The sequence below is a fragment of the Schistocerca americana genome, chromosome 3 (assembly GCF_021461395.2).
Source record: "Schistocerca americana isolate TAMUIC-IGC-003095 chromosome 3, iqSchAmer2.1, whole genome shotgun sequence".
NCBI classification, from domain to species: domain Eukaryota; kingdom Metazoa; phylum Arthropoda; class Insecta; order Orthoptera; family Acrididae; genus Schistocerca; species Schistocerca americana.
In genome coordinates, this window is record NC_060121.1 from 453959333 (window position 1) to 453976184 (window position 16852).

The 16852-nt window shown below is 40.7% G+C and overlaps 1 protein-coding gene across 1 annotated transcript in view; it reads left to right on the forward strand.

The window, feature by feature from the left end:
* The window catches only part of LOC124606765 (alanine--glyoxylate aminotransferase-like), a 102613-nt gene that overhangs the window by 69271 nt on the left and 16490 nt on the right, over positions 1-16852 (forward strand). The window contains exon 6 of the mRNA XM_047138820.1: positions 5881-6129. Within this exon, the coding sequence (XP_046994776.1) occupies positions 5881-6129 (249 nt within the window). The remainder of the gene's footprint in view (positions 1-5880; positions 6130-16852) is intronic.

The following is a 16852-nucleotide window of genomic DNA, read 5'->3' on the forward strand; positions in this document are numbered from 1 at the left end:
TTTTTGTCTCCCTCCACTTTCTGGATAATTTTTTTTTATTTCATCATACATTTCTTCAATTTCTTCATCATCTGCAGAGCTAGTTGACATATGAACTTGTACTACAGTATTAGGCGTGGGTTTGTTTTGTATCAGTGATTAATAAATGCGTGTTCGATACTTAGTGTGTGCTACCTCCAACCAATCCTATGTGATAATCTCAGTGGTGACCCCAACATGGTCATTGTCTCAGCCCAAGTTATTTTGTGCTTGTTTTCATCATTTATGAACTTCGTGTGCCAGCCCGCATTGTTTCCGCCACAATGGATCTAACAGTGTATTTTGGTGCAAGTGTAGCCGACCCCATTAACTATGCTTGTGATCACGAGTGAACAAGTGTACCTACTTCGAATTTGGTTAAAAGTGAACAATAATTTATGTCTGGCCTCGCTGGCAGCCACCTAACCTCACCTGGCACAACATGCTACCGCCTAGTGTGGCAGCACAACAACAGCAACAACATGGACAGCGCACACTGCCTAATGACTCTAGCACTGTGGTTGCACCATGACTGCCTTCCACTCACTTTTGTAATGGCGCCGGCCATTCCACCCATGCTGGTTACATGGTCAGCCCCACCGTGGCTTCACCACGACTGCCTCCTGCCCACTTTTGCAACAGCACCTGCCATTACACCTGCACCGTATTCTTCGCCAGGCCTGCAGATTGGACACACTGTGCTGACTTATACACCTGCTCCCTCCGCACCATGTGCTGCATGCATCCACTGCCCCTGCCCCCAAGCAAACCTCGGGTGACGCACCATTCACCACTACTGCACTTCCAGTGTTGGAGGCGTCCTGATCTGCTCACACCAATCTCCATCTGCTGGTGTTTCCTCAACGTGTGCTACCTGGCAAGTTTCCTAAGCTACCTGCTTAGTAAAAAGATAACCCAAAGACTTGGTTCGCCTTAGTGGATCACCTACTGGATGTCCACAGCATTTCGGATGACAATGCCCATTTTGTCTGCCTTGTGAGCCACCTCCATGCTCGTACAGACCTCATCAGCAACTTGCTTCTCTCACCACTTGCCTCACACAAATACTCGATGGCAAAAGCACTGCTTATCAAGTGCCTTTCTTGCTCTGCGGCAGAGGCTATCCACTACATTATTCATGAAGAGCACCACGACGACCACATCCCTTCGCAGCTTTGGCAGCACCTACTTGCATTAACTGATGATCAAGGATTACGTGACACCGCACTTTGGACACTGTGGATAGTCAAGATGCCTTTGTATCTGCAACTTCATCTACTGTCTCATGTCACTGAACCACTAGAGGTTCATTTATGCATGGCAGATCAGGCTTATGCTATCATTTGTCACCAACACTACCTGTCAGGAACGACATCTCCATCACCCAAAGTTGGGACTACTGCACCTCCGGATACATGCCCTGCTGGCTGAGGTCAGCGTGCTCACCTCGGCGTCTCAGCTGCCAGTCAGGAGCTGCCACCTAGTGGCCTACAGGAGGTACTGACTGTGGGCTCCCAACAGCCACTGACCTTGCCCGAGCAGCAATCTGATCAGCTACCAGCCTCCCACTGTGCTGATTCCACGCTACTTATGGGGATGCTGCCTGCAACTGCCACACGCCTTGCACCAAGTATGTTTAGGCACCACGTCCCGCCACTTTCCTTCATGGCACCTATCGTCTGATGCTGCACCACTTGCTTCAGTGATGCGACACCTCTATGCCACAGACATGTCAAAGGGCATCCGCTTTCTCATCAACACTGGCATCAATTTTAATGTAATCCTGGCCAAGCACACTGCCAATGCACTATCATCTTCTACCCTCACCTTGATTGCTGCCAATTGTTCTCTTATTGTGGTCCATGGCTCCATCAAGATGTCGCTTCACCTATCACTGGTTCACACTTACCTTGGACTTTCCATGTTGCCGACGTGGATGAACCTATGATCGGGTTAGATTTTCTATACCATTACGAACTTTCACCAGACCTGCAGGTCACCACACTCCACTACAGTTCCGTGCTCACACAAATTCACCACAACTTTTCTCTCTGACAAGTTTGCTATGCTCTCCACATGTGCGTCCCTTGTCAAGTGCATTAGTACATGATTCTCTGACCTGTCGGACATGCACTCACAAATCGATGAACTCCGCACCCAGAACAATGCCTTATTCAACTGATTCACCTCTACATCTGCTGAATAGCCACAGATATGGCGCACCATACATAGCCTATCAGCAGACCCACAACAAGGCAGTCCATCACTCGCCTCTACAGTGTTTTCACACAGTTCTGCTCCTGTGTTGAGCATTCCAGTACCTGCGGTTGTTTTGACATGTCTGTGGATGAATATACAAGATGCATCTGCATGCCCTGCTCCTGCATCATGTTTTCCATTGCCGACTTCAGCTGATGTGCCGCCTACACCGCCCCGGTTCACACAGGTCAGTGAACCAACATTGCCTTCGGATAGATTCTTAATCCCTATTGCCGACCCTCCTATGCAAGTATCAGCCATCAGTAATAGGCTGAGGGAATTAGATTAGGAAATGAGACTCTTAAATTAGTTTCTGAAAGTATTTGTATGGAGTGTAGCCATGTATGGAAGTGAAACATGGACGATAAATAGTTTGGACAGGAAGAGAATAGAAGCTTTCTAAATGTGGTGCTACAGAAGAATGCTGAAGATTAGATGGGTAGATCACATAATTAATGAGGAGGTATTGAATAGAATTGGGGAGAAGAGTAGTTTGTGGCACAACTTGATGAGAAGAAGGTACCGGTTGGTAGGACATGTTCTGAGGCATCAAGGGATCACAAATTTAGAATTGGAGGGCAGCATGGAGGGTAAAAATCGTGGAGGGAGACCAAGAGATGAATACACTAAGCAGATTCAGAAGGATGTAGGTTGCAGTAGGTACTGGGAGATGAAGAAACTTGCACAGGATAGGGTAGCATGGAGAGCTGCATCAAACCAGTCTCAGAACTGAAGACCACAACAACAACAACAACAACATACTTGATTTATTAAATCAGTTAATAAATCGGATACTAACACACTTTGCTGCAACATGCAGAAAGGTACAGCATTTTATATTTGAATATTTGCTTTTAACCCTAGGATGCCTAAAGGGGAGGTTCGTTGAACCCACAATTTTGTTATGTCCCCTGATTTTGCCCAAGTAACTTTCATACTACATATTGCCTTTGAGTTATTGTTTGTCGGCTATTTTGTGAAATGTTAGTATCAATATATTTTGTAGAAAGAAAAAATAAATAAACGTATTATGGGTCCAACAACCCCCTGCCCCCCTCCTTTGGGCTTCTATGCTATAGAAAATTTCCCTTAGTAGGATTTTGTATTTCTCATCCCTAGAACAATGCGAGTTAGTTCTTTGTGGATTGGTATTCTTGATATTCACAACAATTGGTTTACTTTCAGAGGAAGTGATTGTTGATGTCAGTCAGCTGTTATTTATCTTGTAAACTAGTAGTGAGTTAGTGCAGTTCGCTACTGTTCACACCCAGACTTAGAAATGACTAAAAGAAGATGTGACTCGTGTTTAGAAAGAGTTCTGAATGAAATTTTAGATGACGATTCTGACTCGGGGAGTGAAAGTGAATATGAGGATGGTGTTATGGAGTATGATTCAGATCGGGAAAGTGATGTGGATGTTAGAGAATATGAAGATAGCACAGCCTCAGGGAGTGACCATCAGGATGTTATTGTGGCCAAGTCTGGAAGAAGGTATGTAACCACACAGCCTAGAATTCCTCAGATGTCTGTTGCTAATATAGTAAGAGAGCAGGCAGGAGTAACTCCAGCTGGTGTTTGCCATTCACCTGGGGATGCCTTGAAGTTACTTCTTATGCCTGACATCATGGATGTTATAGTAAAACATTCAAACGAAGAGGCAGTTAGGCAAAATGTTACTTTGACTAATGAGAAAGAATTGTATGCCTTTATAGGAATCCTGATACTTATAGGGGCAAATAAGGACAATTCTGTCAGTGTACATGATCTTTGGTCAGCCCTAATTGGTCGGCCAGTTTACAAGGGTATTATGGCAAGAGAACGTTTCAAGGTACTTATTGCAATCATAAGGTTTGATGACAAAAGTACCTGCCAGCTAAGAAGGGAAGCAGACAAGTTCACAGCAATCCGTGATGTTTTCAACAAAGTGAATGATAGGTTTCCACTATTGTATAAGCCAGGGGTCCACCTCACCATTGATGAGATGCTCAGCTTGTTTACAGGGCGCTGCCCCTTCAAAGTATTTATGAAGGATAAACCGGGCAAGTACGGCATTCTTATACACATGATGTCCGATGCAGTTGACAGATACATCTTGAATATGGAACCCTATGCATGTATTGTTTAGAATTTGCCAAAAGAAGAATGGGGTTCTGCAGCAGTCGTCAAACGTCTGGTAGCACCTGTGAAAAATACTGGTCGAAATATTACTACAGACCAATACTACACATTGGTGGATTTGGTGGAAGAGTTATACTAAGACTACAAAGTTACTACAGTAGGAACTCTCCAGTCAAACAGGAAGCGTATTCCAGACATAATGAAGAACACATCAAATCGAGAGCTATATTCATCAATGTTCTTGTTCACAGACCCATCAACAGGTAGGCCTCGAGTAACTTTAGTGTCCTACACAGCAAAAATGAAACCAAGTAAAAACTTACTGATGTTGTCTACAATGCATCAAGATAAATGCACTGTTGGAGGAGAGAAGAATAAAACCGAGATAAATGCATATTATAATTCCACTAAAGGTGGAATTGATACCATTGATCAAATGGCGCGTATGTACACCTGCAAGAGGGGAACAAAGAGATGGCCTCTATCTGTATTTTACTTTCTCATCGACATTTGTGCTATCAATGCAACCACCATATTCATCCAGCAACATCCAAGATGGAATGAAAAGAAACACAACAAACGGAAACTTTATCTTCTGCAAGCTGGGATGGAACTAGTGAAATTGTAGGTAGAAGAAAGAAGTGCCAATGCAAGAGGGTTATCTAACCAAATTGTTCAATCGATGGAGACTATTCTACAAAAGAAAATCAAAGAAGTGACAACAGAAGCATGTCAGCCTCCTGCAGGGAAAGGTTGGTGCCATATTTGTGTAAGAGAAGCTAAAACAAAGAAGCAGAAGTAAAACAATCTAAGTAAACCAAAACATTATTGTGGACAGTGTCATAAACATGTATGTAACACACATTCAGAAAAAATTGTGAAGTGTGTCTCTTGCCTTGAAGTTGAGGACTCAGAGTAGTCTATTGTATATGAACAGATCTGTATTTTGTATTGTAATATGTCAATTTTTTATTCACTCAATCCAATATTTATAACAATCAACAACATTTATAAACCGATGCCTTAGTTAAAATACATAAACCATTTTGAAAGTTGTAATTTTTCGTCAGTAAACTTATTTAATACCTGTGGGCTTGCCAAACCTCCCCCTTAGGCACCCAAGTTAGAAAAAAAGGCTTGGGCATCCTAGGGTTAATATCACAATATAAAGAAGTGGAATATGGGAACTGTTTTTCTTTGTATATATGTTTGTGATTTGATGTTGTGTTTCAAAAGGTATGAGGTTCAGGGGAAGGAGGGAGTTAGACCCTCTGGATCTGTAGCAATTTTTGGTTAAATATATGAAAGCTGTAGCTGTATGGATGATATGGGACTTTCATCAGGAGCACTAAAATAAGATAATTGATCTCTGACAGATCAAGTTGATGTGAACCTGACATTTTGTGTATTTCATTCTGAAATTTCATTTGGTCCAGTCTTTTGCTGTTTATATTTGGTAAATATTCACTCTTGTTTTTGTTTCAGGTATCACTATACTTTGGCTATGAATCTTCTTTTTGGATTACGTGAAGCTCTAGCTGAAATTGTAGAGGAAGGGTTAGAAAACAGATGGAAGAGGCATCATGAAAATGCTGAGAGAGTCCGTGCTGGTGTTCGTAAGCTTGGTCTTGAATTTTTTCCTTGTGAGGGAGAAACGCTCCTAGACTGTGTGACAACAGTCCGTGCAAAGCCAGGAATTGACTGGAGGAAAGTAAGACACTATGCAATGGATGTGTGAGTACTCATTTTCTTTTCTAGCATTATTATCAGAGAGGGAAGAGGAACTGTGATTATTACCATTAAAGATAACATGTAAAATGTTTCCCTGTACCCACACACCTGATTACACATATTGAAATATTAGATCATTAGAGGGCTCCAGTCTAATACTGACAACTAATAATTCTCCATTTAAATTTCATTAATTAATATATATTTGAGAACAATCTTCAAGCTTAGGCTTAATTGAAGGAAAACTAGCTTTATTGAAAATGAAGCAAGTGAAGATACTTTTCTCCTTTCCTCAGACTTTCTAAGTGATTCATAGCTGGAAGGATTTCTTGTATTATGTGAAACTGAGACATGATGCATACCTATGAGCATTGCCAAGTGTGAATTTGACACCAGTGGAATTTATGATCCTCTTCTTTCATCCTGATGGCATGACTGTATTAGCCACCCACATGTTATTTACATTTCTATAGCCCACAATACTCATTACATGGTTGATTGACTCTGGCATTATCATTACTGACAAGATGTTAAAACTTAACTTCTTTAAACTGTCATTTGGTTTTCATCTTACAAACTTGCCACTTGTTTTATTTTACAAATATTCACATCACCAAGTGCAAATTATCTTCAGAAGTTCCTGAAACTGCTATTAGATTAATTTTTTCTACGTATGTAAATGTAATGATAATTACTGGGGAACTTAAATGGAAAGCCTTACAAGAAAGACAATGTAGCTCTCACAAAACTCTGTTGGGTAAATTTAGAGAATCTGTATTTGAAGAAGACTATGCTATCATTATGCTGCCACTAATGAATATATGGGATAGGGTCATAAGTATAAAATAGAAGAAATTAAGGCACATGTAGATGTTTGTAGATGAACATTATCCCCCCCCCCAAATATCTAAAGAGGATGGGATAGAAAATTGATAATTTTGGTGTGAAGTACCCACCACCATGCGTTGTACAGTGGCTTGTGGATTATATATAGATGTCCTACTCTAAAAGTCTACATATTGTCAACAGCTAAATTTCATGAAAAAAAAGGTTACTAGATATCAACAGTGTAGGAAAAGACAGATTGATACTTACTATAAAGAAGACATGTCAAGCTGCAGATAGGCACAATTAGAAGACACTTACATAAACCTCTTGGCCACAGCTGCCATCAGTAAAAGAATGACATACACCATTCACACACACAAGCAAGCACATCTCATGCACACATGACTGCCAACTCCAGCTCCAACTCCAGCATCTCGGACCAGAATGCAAATATCACATCGGATGTTAGCAGCAATCTGGAGGGGGCAGAAAAGGGAAGGGATAGTAAAGTATGAGTGGGAATAGAGGCCAATGCTTTCTGGTGTAGTGTACAGGGACTAGACAGCCAACAGGCATAATGTTAGGAGGTTATGGGAAAGGGAGGTGAGGAAAAAGGAGCAAAAAGGAGAGGAGCTGAGAAATATGGGTGAGGGCTGTGGGGACAGTATGTTACTGTAGGTTTAGGCCAGGATAATTATTGCAGTGCAGAATGTGTTTAAAGGACGATTTCCATCTGTGCAGTTCAGAAAAGCTGCATTTTGACAGCTGTCATCCCTTTCACACCAAAGAATCCCTGCCATACTGCCTGGCCACCTCGGGGCAGCATAGCAGTGACAAAAACTCCCTTACACAGTATGCTGAGGATCTCACCAAGGCCTTCAAAGACAGGCACAACTCTCCAGATGTAGTCCACAACAGATCTCCCATGCCATTTCCACTCAAATCCCCAATCTTCCCACCACCCCGAAGAACCAGCCACAAAGGATTGTCCCCTTCATCACCCAGTAGCACTCTGGACTGGGACATCTGAACCACATCCTTTGCCAGGCTTTGATTACCTATCATGGTGCCCTGAAATCAGGGACATCCTACCAAAGATACTTCCCACCCCTCCCAAAATGGTGTTCCATTGCCCACCCAACCTCCACAACATCCAAGTCCATCACTATGTCACTCTTAGTCCCAGCCCCTTGCCACAAGGGTCATATCCCTGTGGAAGACCCAGGTGCATAACCTGCTCAATCCACCCACACAGCACTTCCTATTCCAGTCTTGTCACAGGTTTATCCTACCCCATCAGGGGACGGGCCACGTGTGAAAACAATCATGTCATTTACTAACTCTGCTGCAATCATTGCACAGCTTTTTATATTAGTACGAGTGACAACCAGTGGTCCACCAGGATGAATGCCACCAAACTGTGACCCAGAACAAAGTAGACCACCTTGTGGCACAACATTAAGCTGAACATAACACACTTTATTTCAATGGCTGCTTCACTACCTGAGCCATGTCGATCCTTCCTTCCACCACCAGCTTTCCTGAACTGCACAGGTGTGAGTTATCCTTACAACACATTCTCTGCTCTCATAGTTATCCTGGCCTAAACCTATGGTAATATACTGCCCCCACACTCTCCACCCAACAATTTCCACCCCCTCTGTCCTATCATTTCCTCACTATTCTCAACTCCCAACCTGTCTTTTTGCAGCCCTCTGCCAACACATCCACCTGTCTTTTCTTGTCCTCTCCTTTTTTGCTAACCTCCCTGCCCCCGACACTGCTCCTGTTGACAGTCTAGTCCCTGCACACTCCACCAGACAGTGTTCATCTCTCTTCCCATCTGTACACTACTATCCCTTTCCCTTCCCCAACCCCTCCAGATTGATTGCATCCCATGTGATAGTTGCATTGCAGCTGGAGATGCTAGAGTTGGCAGTCGTGTGTGCATGAGGTGTGCTTGCTTGTGTGTGTGTGAATGGTGTATGTCTCTCTTTTACTGATGGAGGCTGTGGCAGAAAGCTTTATGTAAGTGTCTTTTAATTTCATCTGTCTGCAGCCTGATGTGTCTTCTTTATGGTAAGAAGCAATCTGTCTTTTCTTACATTGTTGATATTCCTACCTGTTGTTGACATTATTTGGTTACCAGATATATATCACTTGAATTATTTTCAATCTCGTTTACTTCCATCTCTGCTAAAATAAGTGCTGGAAATCAGAGTGAAGAAATGATTTTAGTATAAGAGATGTACTCACATGAATAAGTTTCTTTAAGTGAGATGTAACACAACTGGGCTACATAGGGATAAAGCAGATACAAGAGGTAGGATACAAAACCCCCATTCAGCTAATATTTGAATATTGCTCATCTGTCTGAGATCAATACCAGATGCAGGAAGTAGAGAGTATCTGAAGAAGAGCAGCACATTTTGTCACAGGTTCATTTAACACACATTGAAGTGTCACTGACATGCTCAGCCAACTCATGCAGTGGGAGCTATGACAGAGGCATTATGCATCATGGTGTAGTTTAGTGTTAAAATTCTGAGAGCATACATTCCTAGCAGAATCAACCAGTATATCTCAGAATGAATTTGTCACTTAGCAGCAGAGTGTGTGCAGATATGGAATTTCCTGGTAGACTAAAACTGCATGTCGAACCAGGACTCGAATCTGATACCTTTGCCTTCTGTGGGCACATGCTCTACCAACCGAGTTACCTAAGTGTGGCTCACTACCTGCCTTCACTGCTGGGGAGATGAGTACTAGCAGAAGTAAAACTGTAAGAATGAGTTAGGAGTCATGCTTGGGTAGCTCAATTAGTAGAGTACTTGACTACAAAGCAAGGATCCCAGTTTTGAGCATTGGTCTTGCACACAGTTTTAATCTACCGGGAAGTTTCCATCAACATATTGCTTTCCTCTATGTAAATCTCCTGAAAATTACATGAAGGTAAAATTTAGGACATTTGAGCACACATGGAGGCTTACCAACAATTGGTCCTACTCCTGACTACTCATAACTGGAACAGGAAAAGTGGGAAATGGCAGTGGTAGACAAAGTACCCTTATTACTCACCATACGATGGCTTGCAGAGTATAGATGTAGATATAGATGTGGTCTACTCAATTTCAGATAACCTATAGTGTCTTTCCTAAAACTATATGCAAATTCATGCCCCAAAATGACTCAGGTGTAGTATAATAGTTTTATGGACCTGGGAAATAAAGGAACCTCAGATTTCAGTTCTCACCCATATTAATCAAAACAAGCCAAAGTTTTCTGAGCCCAAAAATAAGTATATGAAATATTTGTAACATAAGCTCAAGAACAGACTGCATAGGCCTGATCAAGAAAATGAGGATACTAAAATCTGCTTCTCAATACATTTACTCCTTAATGAAATAAATAATATATCTCTTTTTCAGACAGATAACTGAGCATTGATACTAGGAATAAGAACATAGTACTTGGAGATTTGAAGTCACTTTCACTGGTCCAGATCTATGTTCATTACTCAGAAACACATTTTCATTAACTTCTCAATAGTCGCAAGAAGTTTAGCTTCTAAAAAGTTCTGTTTAAGAGGAAAATACAGGATTTATTAGTGACCAATGCCTATTCCATTGACAAATTTCTTAGCAGAACTAGTTAATTTGTATATTATTAATAATATCACATAAAATGGCGTATAAAATCAGATTTCTCCATGTCTTCTGTATAATAATGTGATAAATATCAATAAGTAATAAACTGCTTTCTATTTAATGATACATGGCTACAACAGCCTAAGAATTATTTTATGTACTTCAGTGTATATACATTTACATGTTTAATAGTATTACTACTTAAATGAAAATATATTTCAGATTTAATTACATATGCTCTGTCCATGAACATGTCTGTCTGAAATAACATCTACCCATTCTTTTTGGTGATATTACTGATTTGAAATCGAGCGTGACAAACTCAAAGCAAAGTACACTAGTTCAACTATTATATGAATAACTTTGCCTCCATTGTAGACCAAAATTTAATATGCAGTAACCCAACAGGTGTCAGTCCATGCACCTTCTTAGCATCGTAGCTTGTAGAAGCAAACACAATCAAGCAGCTAAGCATGCCTGAAGAAATCTGTATCATGACTTTGAATCCATGAAAATAGTAGTTATACACAAGCAGGTTACTTTTCAGTACTGGCACTTACAATAAATTTGAAAAAGTGTGTGCCAATTATGCTTCCCATTCAACAAATGCAACATACGATAACCATGTTCATCTCTCCTTCACCCATAATAATAATAGAAAACTGCATAAATTCCTGCAAAACAGGCAGCACGGTGAACATAGGGCCCAAGAAAGTAAACATGTATAAGGTTGTCAATTACCCAATAGCAAAGCCCTACTTGCATCTTGTAATGTAGCCCCCTCCATTCTATTTCCAACTATTGTCCACAATAAGCAAAGTTTTTTCTGAAGATTTGAGACAAGTAAGATTACAATAAACTTTTTAGTTTACTTATCTTTTCGTGTAGAGTTGGTTCCCATTCTTCTTGTCTAGGGGCCTGATTCTTGAAGCTGAAATTCTCACATTTTAGCTCATGGTTGAAAAGATCTAAATAATTTTGAAGATTGTTGTTGTAGAATTTTTGTTTTTAAGTTTGTATATTGTGTCACATTTTATTATATCATACAATCTTTTGAATTTTCACATTAACAAAGCCAAAATTACATTGTTCACTCAAAATACAAAAATACATCTGATCACATCAGAGGTACGCTTACTACTCCTTCACTCTGTGGTAATAACAATATTCCAGAGGTTTACAATTTTTCTTGACAAATGAATTTGTATTAAGTTCAATTACTATTTCATAAATGAGTCCCAAAATAAACACAATAAATAGTACTAGATTGCATAATTAATAACAGAAATTTTCACTGTGTCAAATAATTCATAATTTCAAATGTTTCTAAAAACAATAATTTTAACTGTACATTCAGAGCTAGTTCTTATCCAGTGCAACATAAAAAAATAAAGTGATTCCTTTTCATAAATTTTAGCTGAAATACAACATATTGTGCACAAAATTATATAATTTTTTTCTGAAAAGCTGCTGAGAAAATACTGACCTGTCCAAAATTCGAAAAATAGTTCTGGTATCAACAACTACTGTTGAGGAAAAGTAATGCTATAAGAGGATGCCTCATTACAATATCCCCTCATATAACTTGCAAACAATGTGTTTACAATATTTTGTGACCTATTATAAGGTTTGCCAAATGGAATACAAAATGATGTCAAAAGATACAGGGTGTTTCAAAAATGACCAGTATATTTGAAACGGCAATACAAACTAAACGAGCAGCGATAGAAATACACCGTTTGTTGCAATGTGCTTGGGACAACAGTACATTTTCAGGCAGACAAACTTTCGAAATTACAGTAGTTATAATTGTCAACAACAGATGGCGCTGTGGTCTGGGAAACTCTATAGTACGATATTTTCCACATATCCACCATGCGTAGCAATAATATGGCGTAGTCTCTGAATGAAATTACCCGAAACCTTTGACGCCGTGTCTGGCGGAATGGCTTCACATGCAGATGAGATGTTCTGCTTCAGCTGTTCAATTGTTTCTGGATTCTGGTGGTACACCGGGTCTTTCAAGTGTCCCCACAGAAAGAAGTCACAGGGGTTCATGTCTGGCGAATAGGGAGGCCAATCCATGCTGCCTCCTGTATGTTTCGGATAGCCCAAAGCAATCACACGATCATCGAAATATTCATTCAGGAAATTAAAGACGTCGGCCGTGCGATGTGGCCGGGCACCATCTTGCATCAACCACGAGGTGTTCGCAGTGTTGTCTAAGGCAGTTTGTACCGCCACAAATTCACGAAGAATGTCCAGATAGCGTGATGCAGTAATCGTTTCGGATCTGAAAAATGGGCCAATGATTCCTTTGTAAGAAATGACGGCCCAGACCAGTACTTTTTGAGGATGCAGGGACTGCAACATGGGGCTTTTTGGTTCCCCATATGCGCCAGTTCTGTTTATTGACGAAGCCGTCCAGGTAAAAATAAGCTTCGTCAGTAAACCAAATGCTGCCCACATGCATATCGCCGTCATCAATCCTGTGCACTATATCGTTAGCGAATGTCTCTCGTGCAGCAATGGTAGCGGCGCTGAGGGGTTGCCGCGTTTGAATTTTGTATGGATAGAGGTGTAAACTCTGGCGCATGAGACGATACGTGGACGTTGGCGTCATTTGGACCGCAGCTGCAACACGGCGAACGGAAACCCGAGGCCGCTGTTGGATCACCTGCTGCACTAGCTGCGCGTTGCCCTCTGTGGTTGCCGTACGCGGTCGCCCTACCTTTCCAGCACGTTCATCCGTCACGTTTCCAGTCCGTTGAAATTTTTCAAACAGATCCTTTATTGTATCGCTTTTCGGTCCTTTGGTTACATTAAACCTCCGTTGAAAACTTCGTCTTGTTGCAACAACACTGTGTTCTAGGCGGTGGAATTCCAACACCAGAAAAATCCTCTGTTCTAAGGAATAAACCATGTTGTCTACAGCACACTTGCACGTTGTGAACAGCACACGCTTACAGCAGAAAGACGACGTACAGAATGGCGCACCCACAGACTGCGTTGTCGTCTATATCTTTCACATCACTTGCAGCGCCATCTGTTGTTGAAAATTGTAACTACTGTAATTTCGAAAGTTTGTCCGCCTGCAAATGTACTGTTGTCCCAAGCATATTGCAGCAAACGGTGTATTTCTATCGCTGCTCGTTTCAAATATACCGGTCATTTTTGAAACACCCTGTACAAAACAGATGTATAGAAGTATTCCATACACAACATATTACAAAAAACACAAGAAAAATATCTACTATTCAAGCCATGTTGTTGTTGTGGTCTTCTGTCCAGAGACTGGTTTGATGCAGCTCTCCAAGCTACTCTGTCCTGTGCAAGCTTCTTCATCCCCCAGTACCTACTGCAACTTCCATCCTTCTGAATCTGTTTAGAGTATTCATCTCTTGGTCTCCCTCTATGATTTTTACCCTTCATGCTGCCCTCCAGTACTAAATATTGGTGATCCCTTGATGCCTCAGAATACATCCTACCAAGTGATCCCTTCTCCTAGTCAAGTTGTACCACAAATATCTCTTCACCCCAAATCTATTCAATACCTTCTCATTAGTTATGCGATCTACACATCTAATCTTCAGCATTCTTCTGTAGTACCACATTTCAAAAGCTTCTGTTCTCTTCTTGTCTAAACTATTTATCATGCATGTTTCACTTCCATACACGGCTACACTCCATACAAATACTTTCAGAAACGACTTCCTGACACTTAAATCTATACTCGATGTTAACAAATTTCTCTTCTTCAGAAACACTTTCCTTGCCATTGTCAGTCTGCATTTTATATCCTCTCTATTTCGACCATCATCAGTTATTTTGCTCCCCAAATAGCAAAACTCCTTATTACTTTAAGTGTCTCATTTCCTCATCTAATTTCCTCAGCATCACCCGTCTTAATTCGACTACATTCCATTATCCTCATTTTGCTTTTGTTGATGTTCTACTTATATCCTCCTTTCAAGACACTGTCCATTCCGTTCAACTGCTCTTCCAGCTCCTTTGCCTCCTCTGACAAAAGTACGATGTCACCGGCAAACCTCTAAGTTTTTATTTCTTCTCCATGGATTTTAATTCCTAGTCCGAATTTTTCTTTTGTTTCCTTTACTGCTTGCTCAATATACAGACTGGTTAACATCAGGGATAGGCTACAGCCCTGTCTCACTGCCTTCCCAACCACTGCTTCCCTTCCATGCCTCTTGACTATTATACTGCCATCTGGTTTCTGTACAAATTGTAAATAGCCTTTGGCTCCCTGTATTTTACCCCTGCTACCTTCAGAATTTGAAAGAGAGTATTCCAGTCAACATTGTCAAAAGCTTTCTCTAAGTCAACAAATGCTAGAAACGTAGGTTTGCCTTTCTTTAATCTATTTTTTAAGATAAGACTTAGGGTCAGTATTGCAGCACAGGTTCCGATATTTCTATGGAATCCAAACTGACCTTCTGGAAGGTCAGCTTCTACCAGTTTTTCCACTTGTCTGTAAAGAACTCATCTTAGTATTTTGCAGCCATGGCTTAACAAACTGATAGTTCAGTAATTTTCACACCTGTCAACGCCTGCTTTCTATGGGGCTGGAATTATTACATTCTTCTAGAAGTCTGAGGGTATTTCGCCTGTCTCATACATCTTGCTCACCAGAAGGTGGAGTTTCGCCATGGTTGGCTCTCCCAAGGCTATCAGTAGTTCTAATGGAATGTTGTCTACTCCTGGGGCCTTGTTTCAACTTAGGTCTTTCAGTGCTCTGTCAAACTCGTCACACAGTATCATATCTTCCATTTCATCTTCATCTACATCCTCTTCCATTTCTGTAATATTGTCCTCAAGAACATCGCCCTTGTATAGACCCTGTATGTACTCCTTCCACCTTTCTGCTTTCCCTTCTTTGCTTGAACTGGGTTTCCATCTGAGCTCTTGATATTCATGCAAGTGGTTCTCTTTTCTCCAAAGGTCTCTCTAATTTTGCTGTAGGCAGCTAGTGATATACGCATCTACATCCTTACATTTGTCCTCTAGCCATCCATGCTTAGGTATTTTGCACTTTCTGTCGATCTCATTTTTGAGATGTTTGTATTCCTTTTTGGCTGCTTCATTTACTTCATTTTTGTATGCTCTCCTTTCATCAATTAAATTTTATATCTCTTCTATTACCCAAGGATTTCTATTAGCTCTTGTCTTTTTACCTACTAGATCCTCTGCTGCCTTCACTATTTCATTTCTCAAAGCTACCCATTCTTCTTCTACTGTATTTGTTTCCTCCATTCTTGTCGATTGTTCCCTAATGCTCTCCCTGAAACTCTCCACAACCTCTGGTTTTGTCAGTTTATCCAAGTCCCATCTCCTTAAATTCCCACATTTTTGCAGTTTCTTCAGTTTTAATCTACAGTTCATAACCAATATATTGTGGTCAGAGTCCACATCTGCCCCTGGAAATGTCTTACAATTTAAAACCTGGTTCCTAAATCTCTGTCTTACCATTATATAATCTATTTGAAAGCTTCTAGTATCTCCAGGCTTCTTCCATGTATACACCCTTCTTTCACGATTTTTGAACCAAGTGTTAGCTATGATTAAGTTATGCTCTGTGCAAAAGTCTACCAGGCAGCTTCCTCTTTCATTCCTTACCCACTTTTCATATTCACTTACTACATTTCCTTCTCTTCCTTTTCCTACTATTGAATTCCAGTCTCCCATGACAATTAAATTTTCGTCTCCCTTCACTATCTGAATAATTTCTTTTATCTCATCATACATTTCATCAATCTCGTCATCATCTGCGGAGCTAGTTGGCATATAAACTTTTACTACTGTGATGGGCATGGGCTTCGTATCTATCTTGGCTACAATAATGTGTTCACTAAGCTGTTTGTAGTAGCTTACCCACATTCCTATTTTTTTATTCATTATTAAACCGACTTCTGCATTACCCCTATTTGATTTTGTACTTATAACCCTGTATTCACCTGAGAAGTCTTGTTCCTCCTGCCACCAAACTTCACTAATTCCCACTATATCTAACTTTAACCTATCCATTTCCCTTTTTAAATTTTCTAACCTACCTGCCCGATTAAGGGATCTGACATTCCACACCCTGACCCATTGAATGCCAGTTTTCTTTCGCCTGATAAAACGCCCCCTTGAGTAGTCCCCACCCAAAGATCCAAATGGGGGACTATTTTACCTCCAGAATATTTCACCCAAGAGGACACCATCATCATTTAACCATACAGTAAAGCTGCATG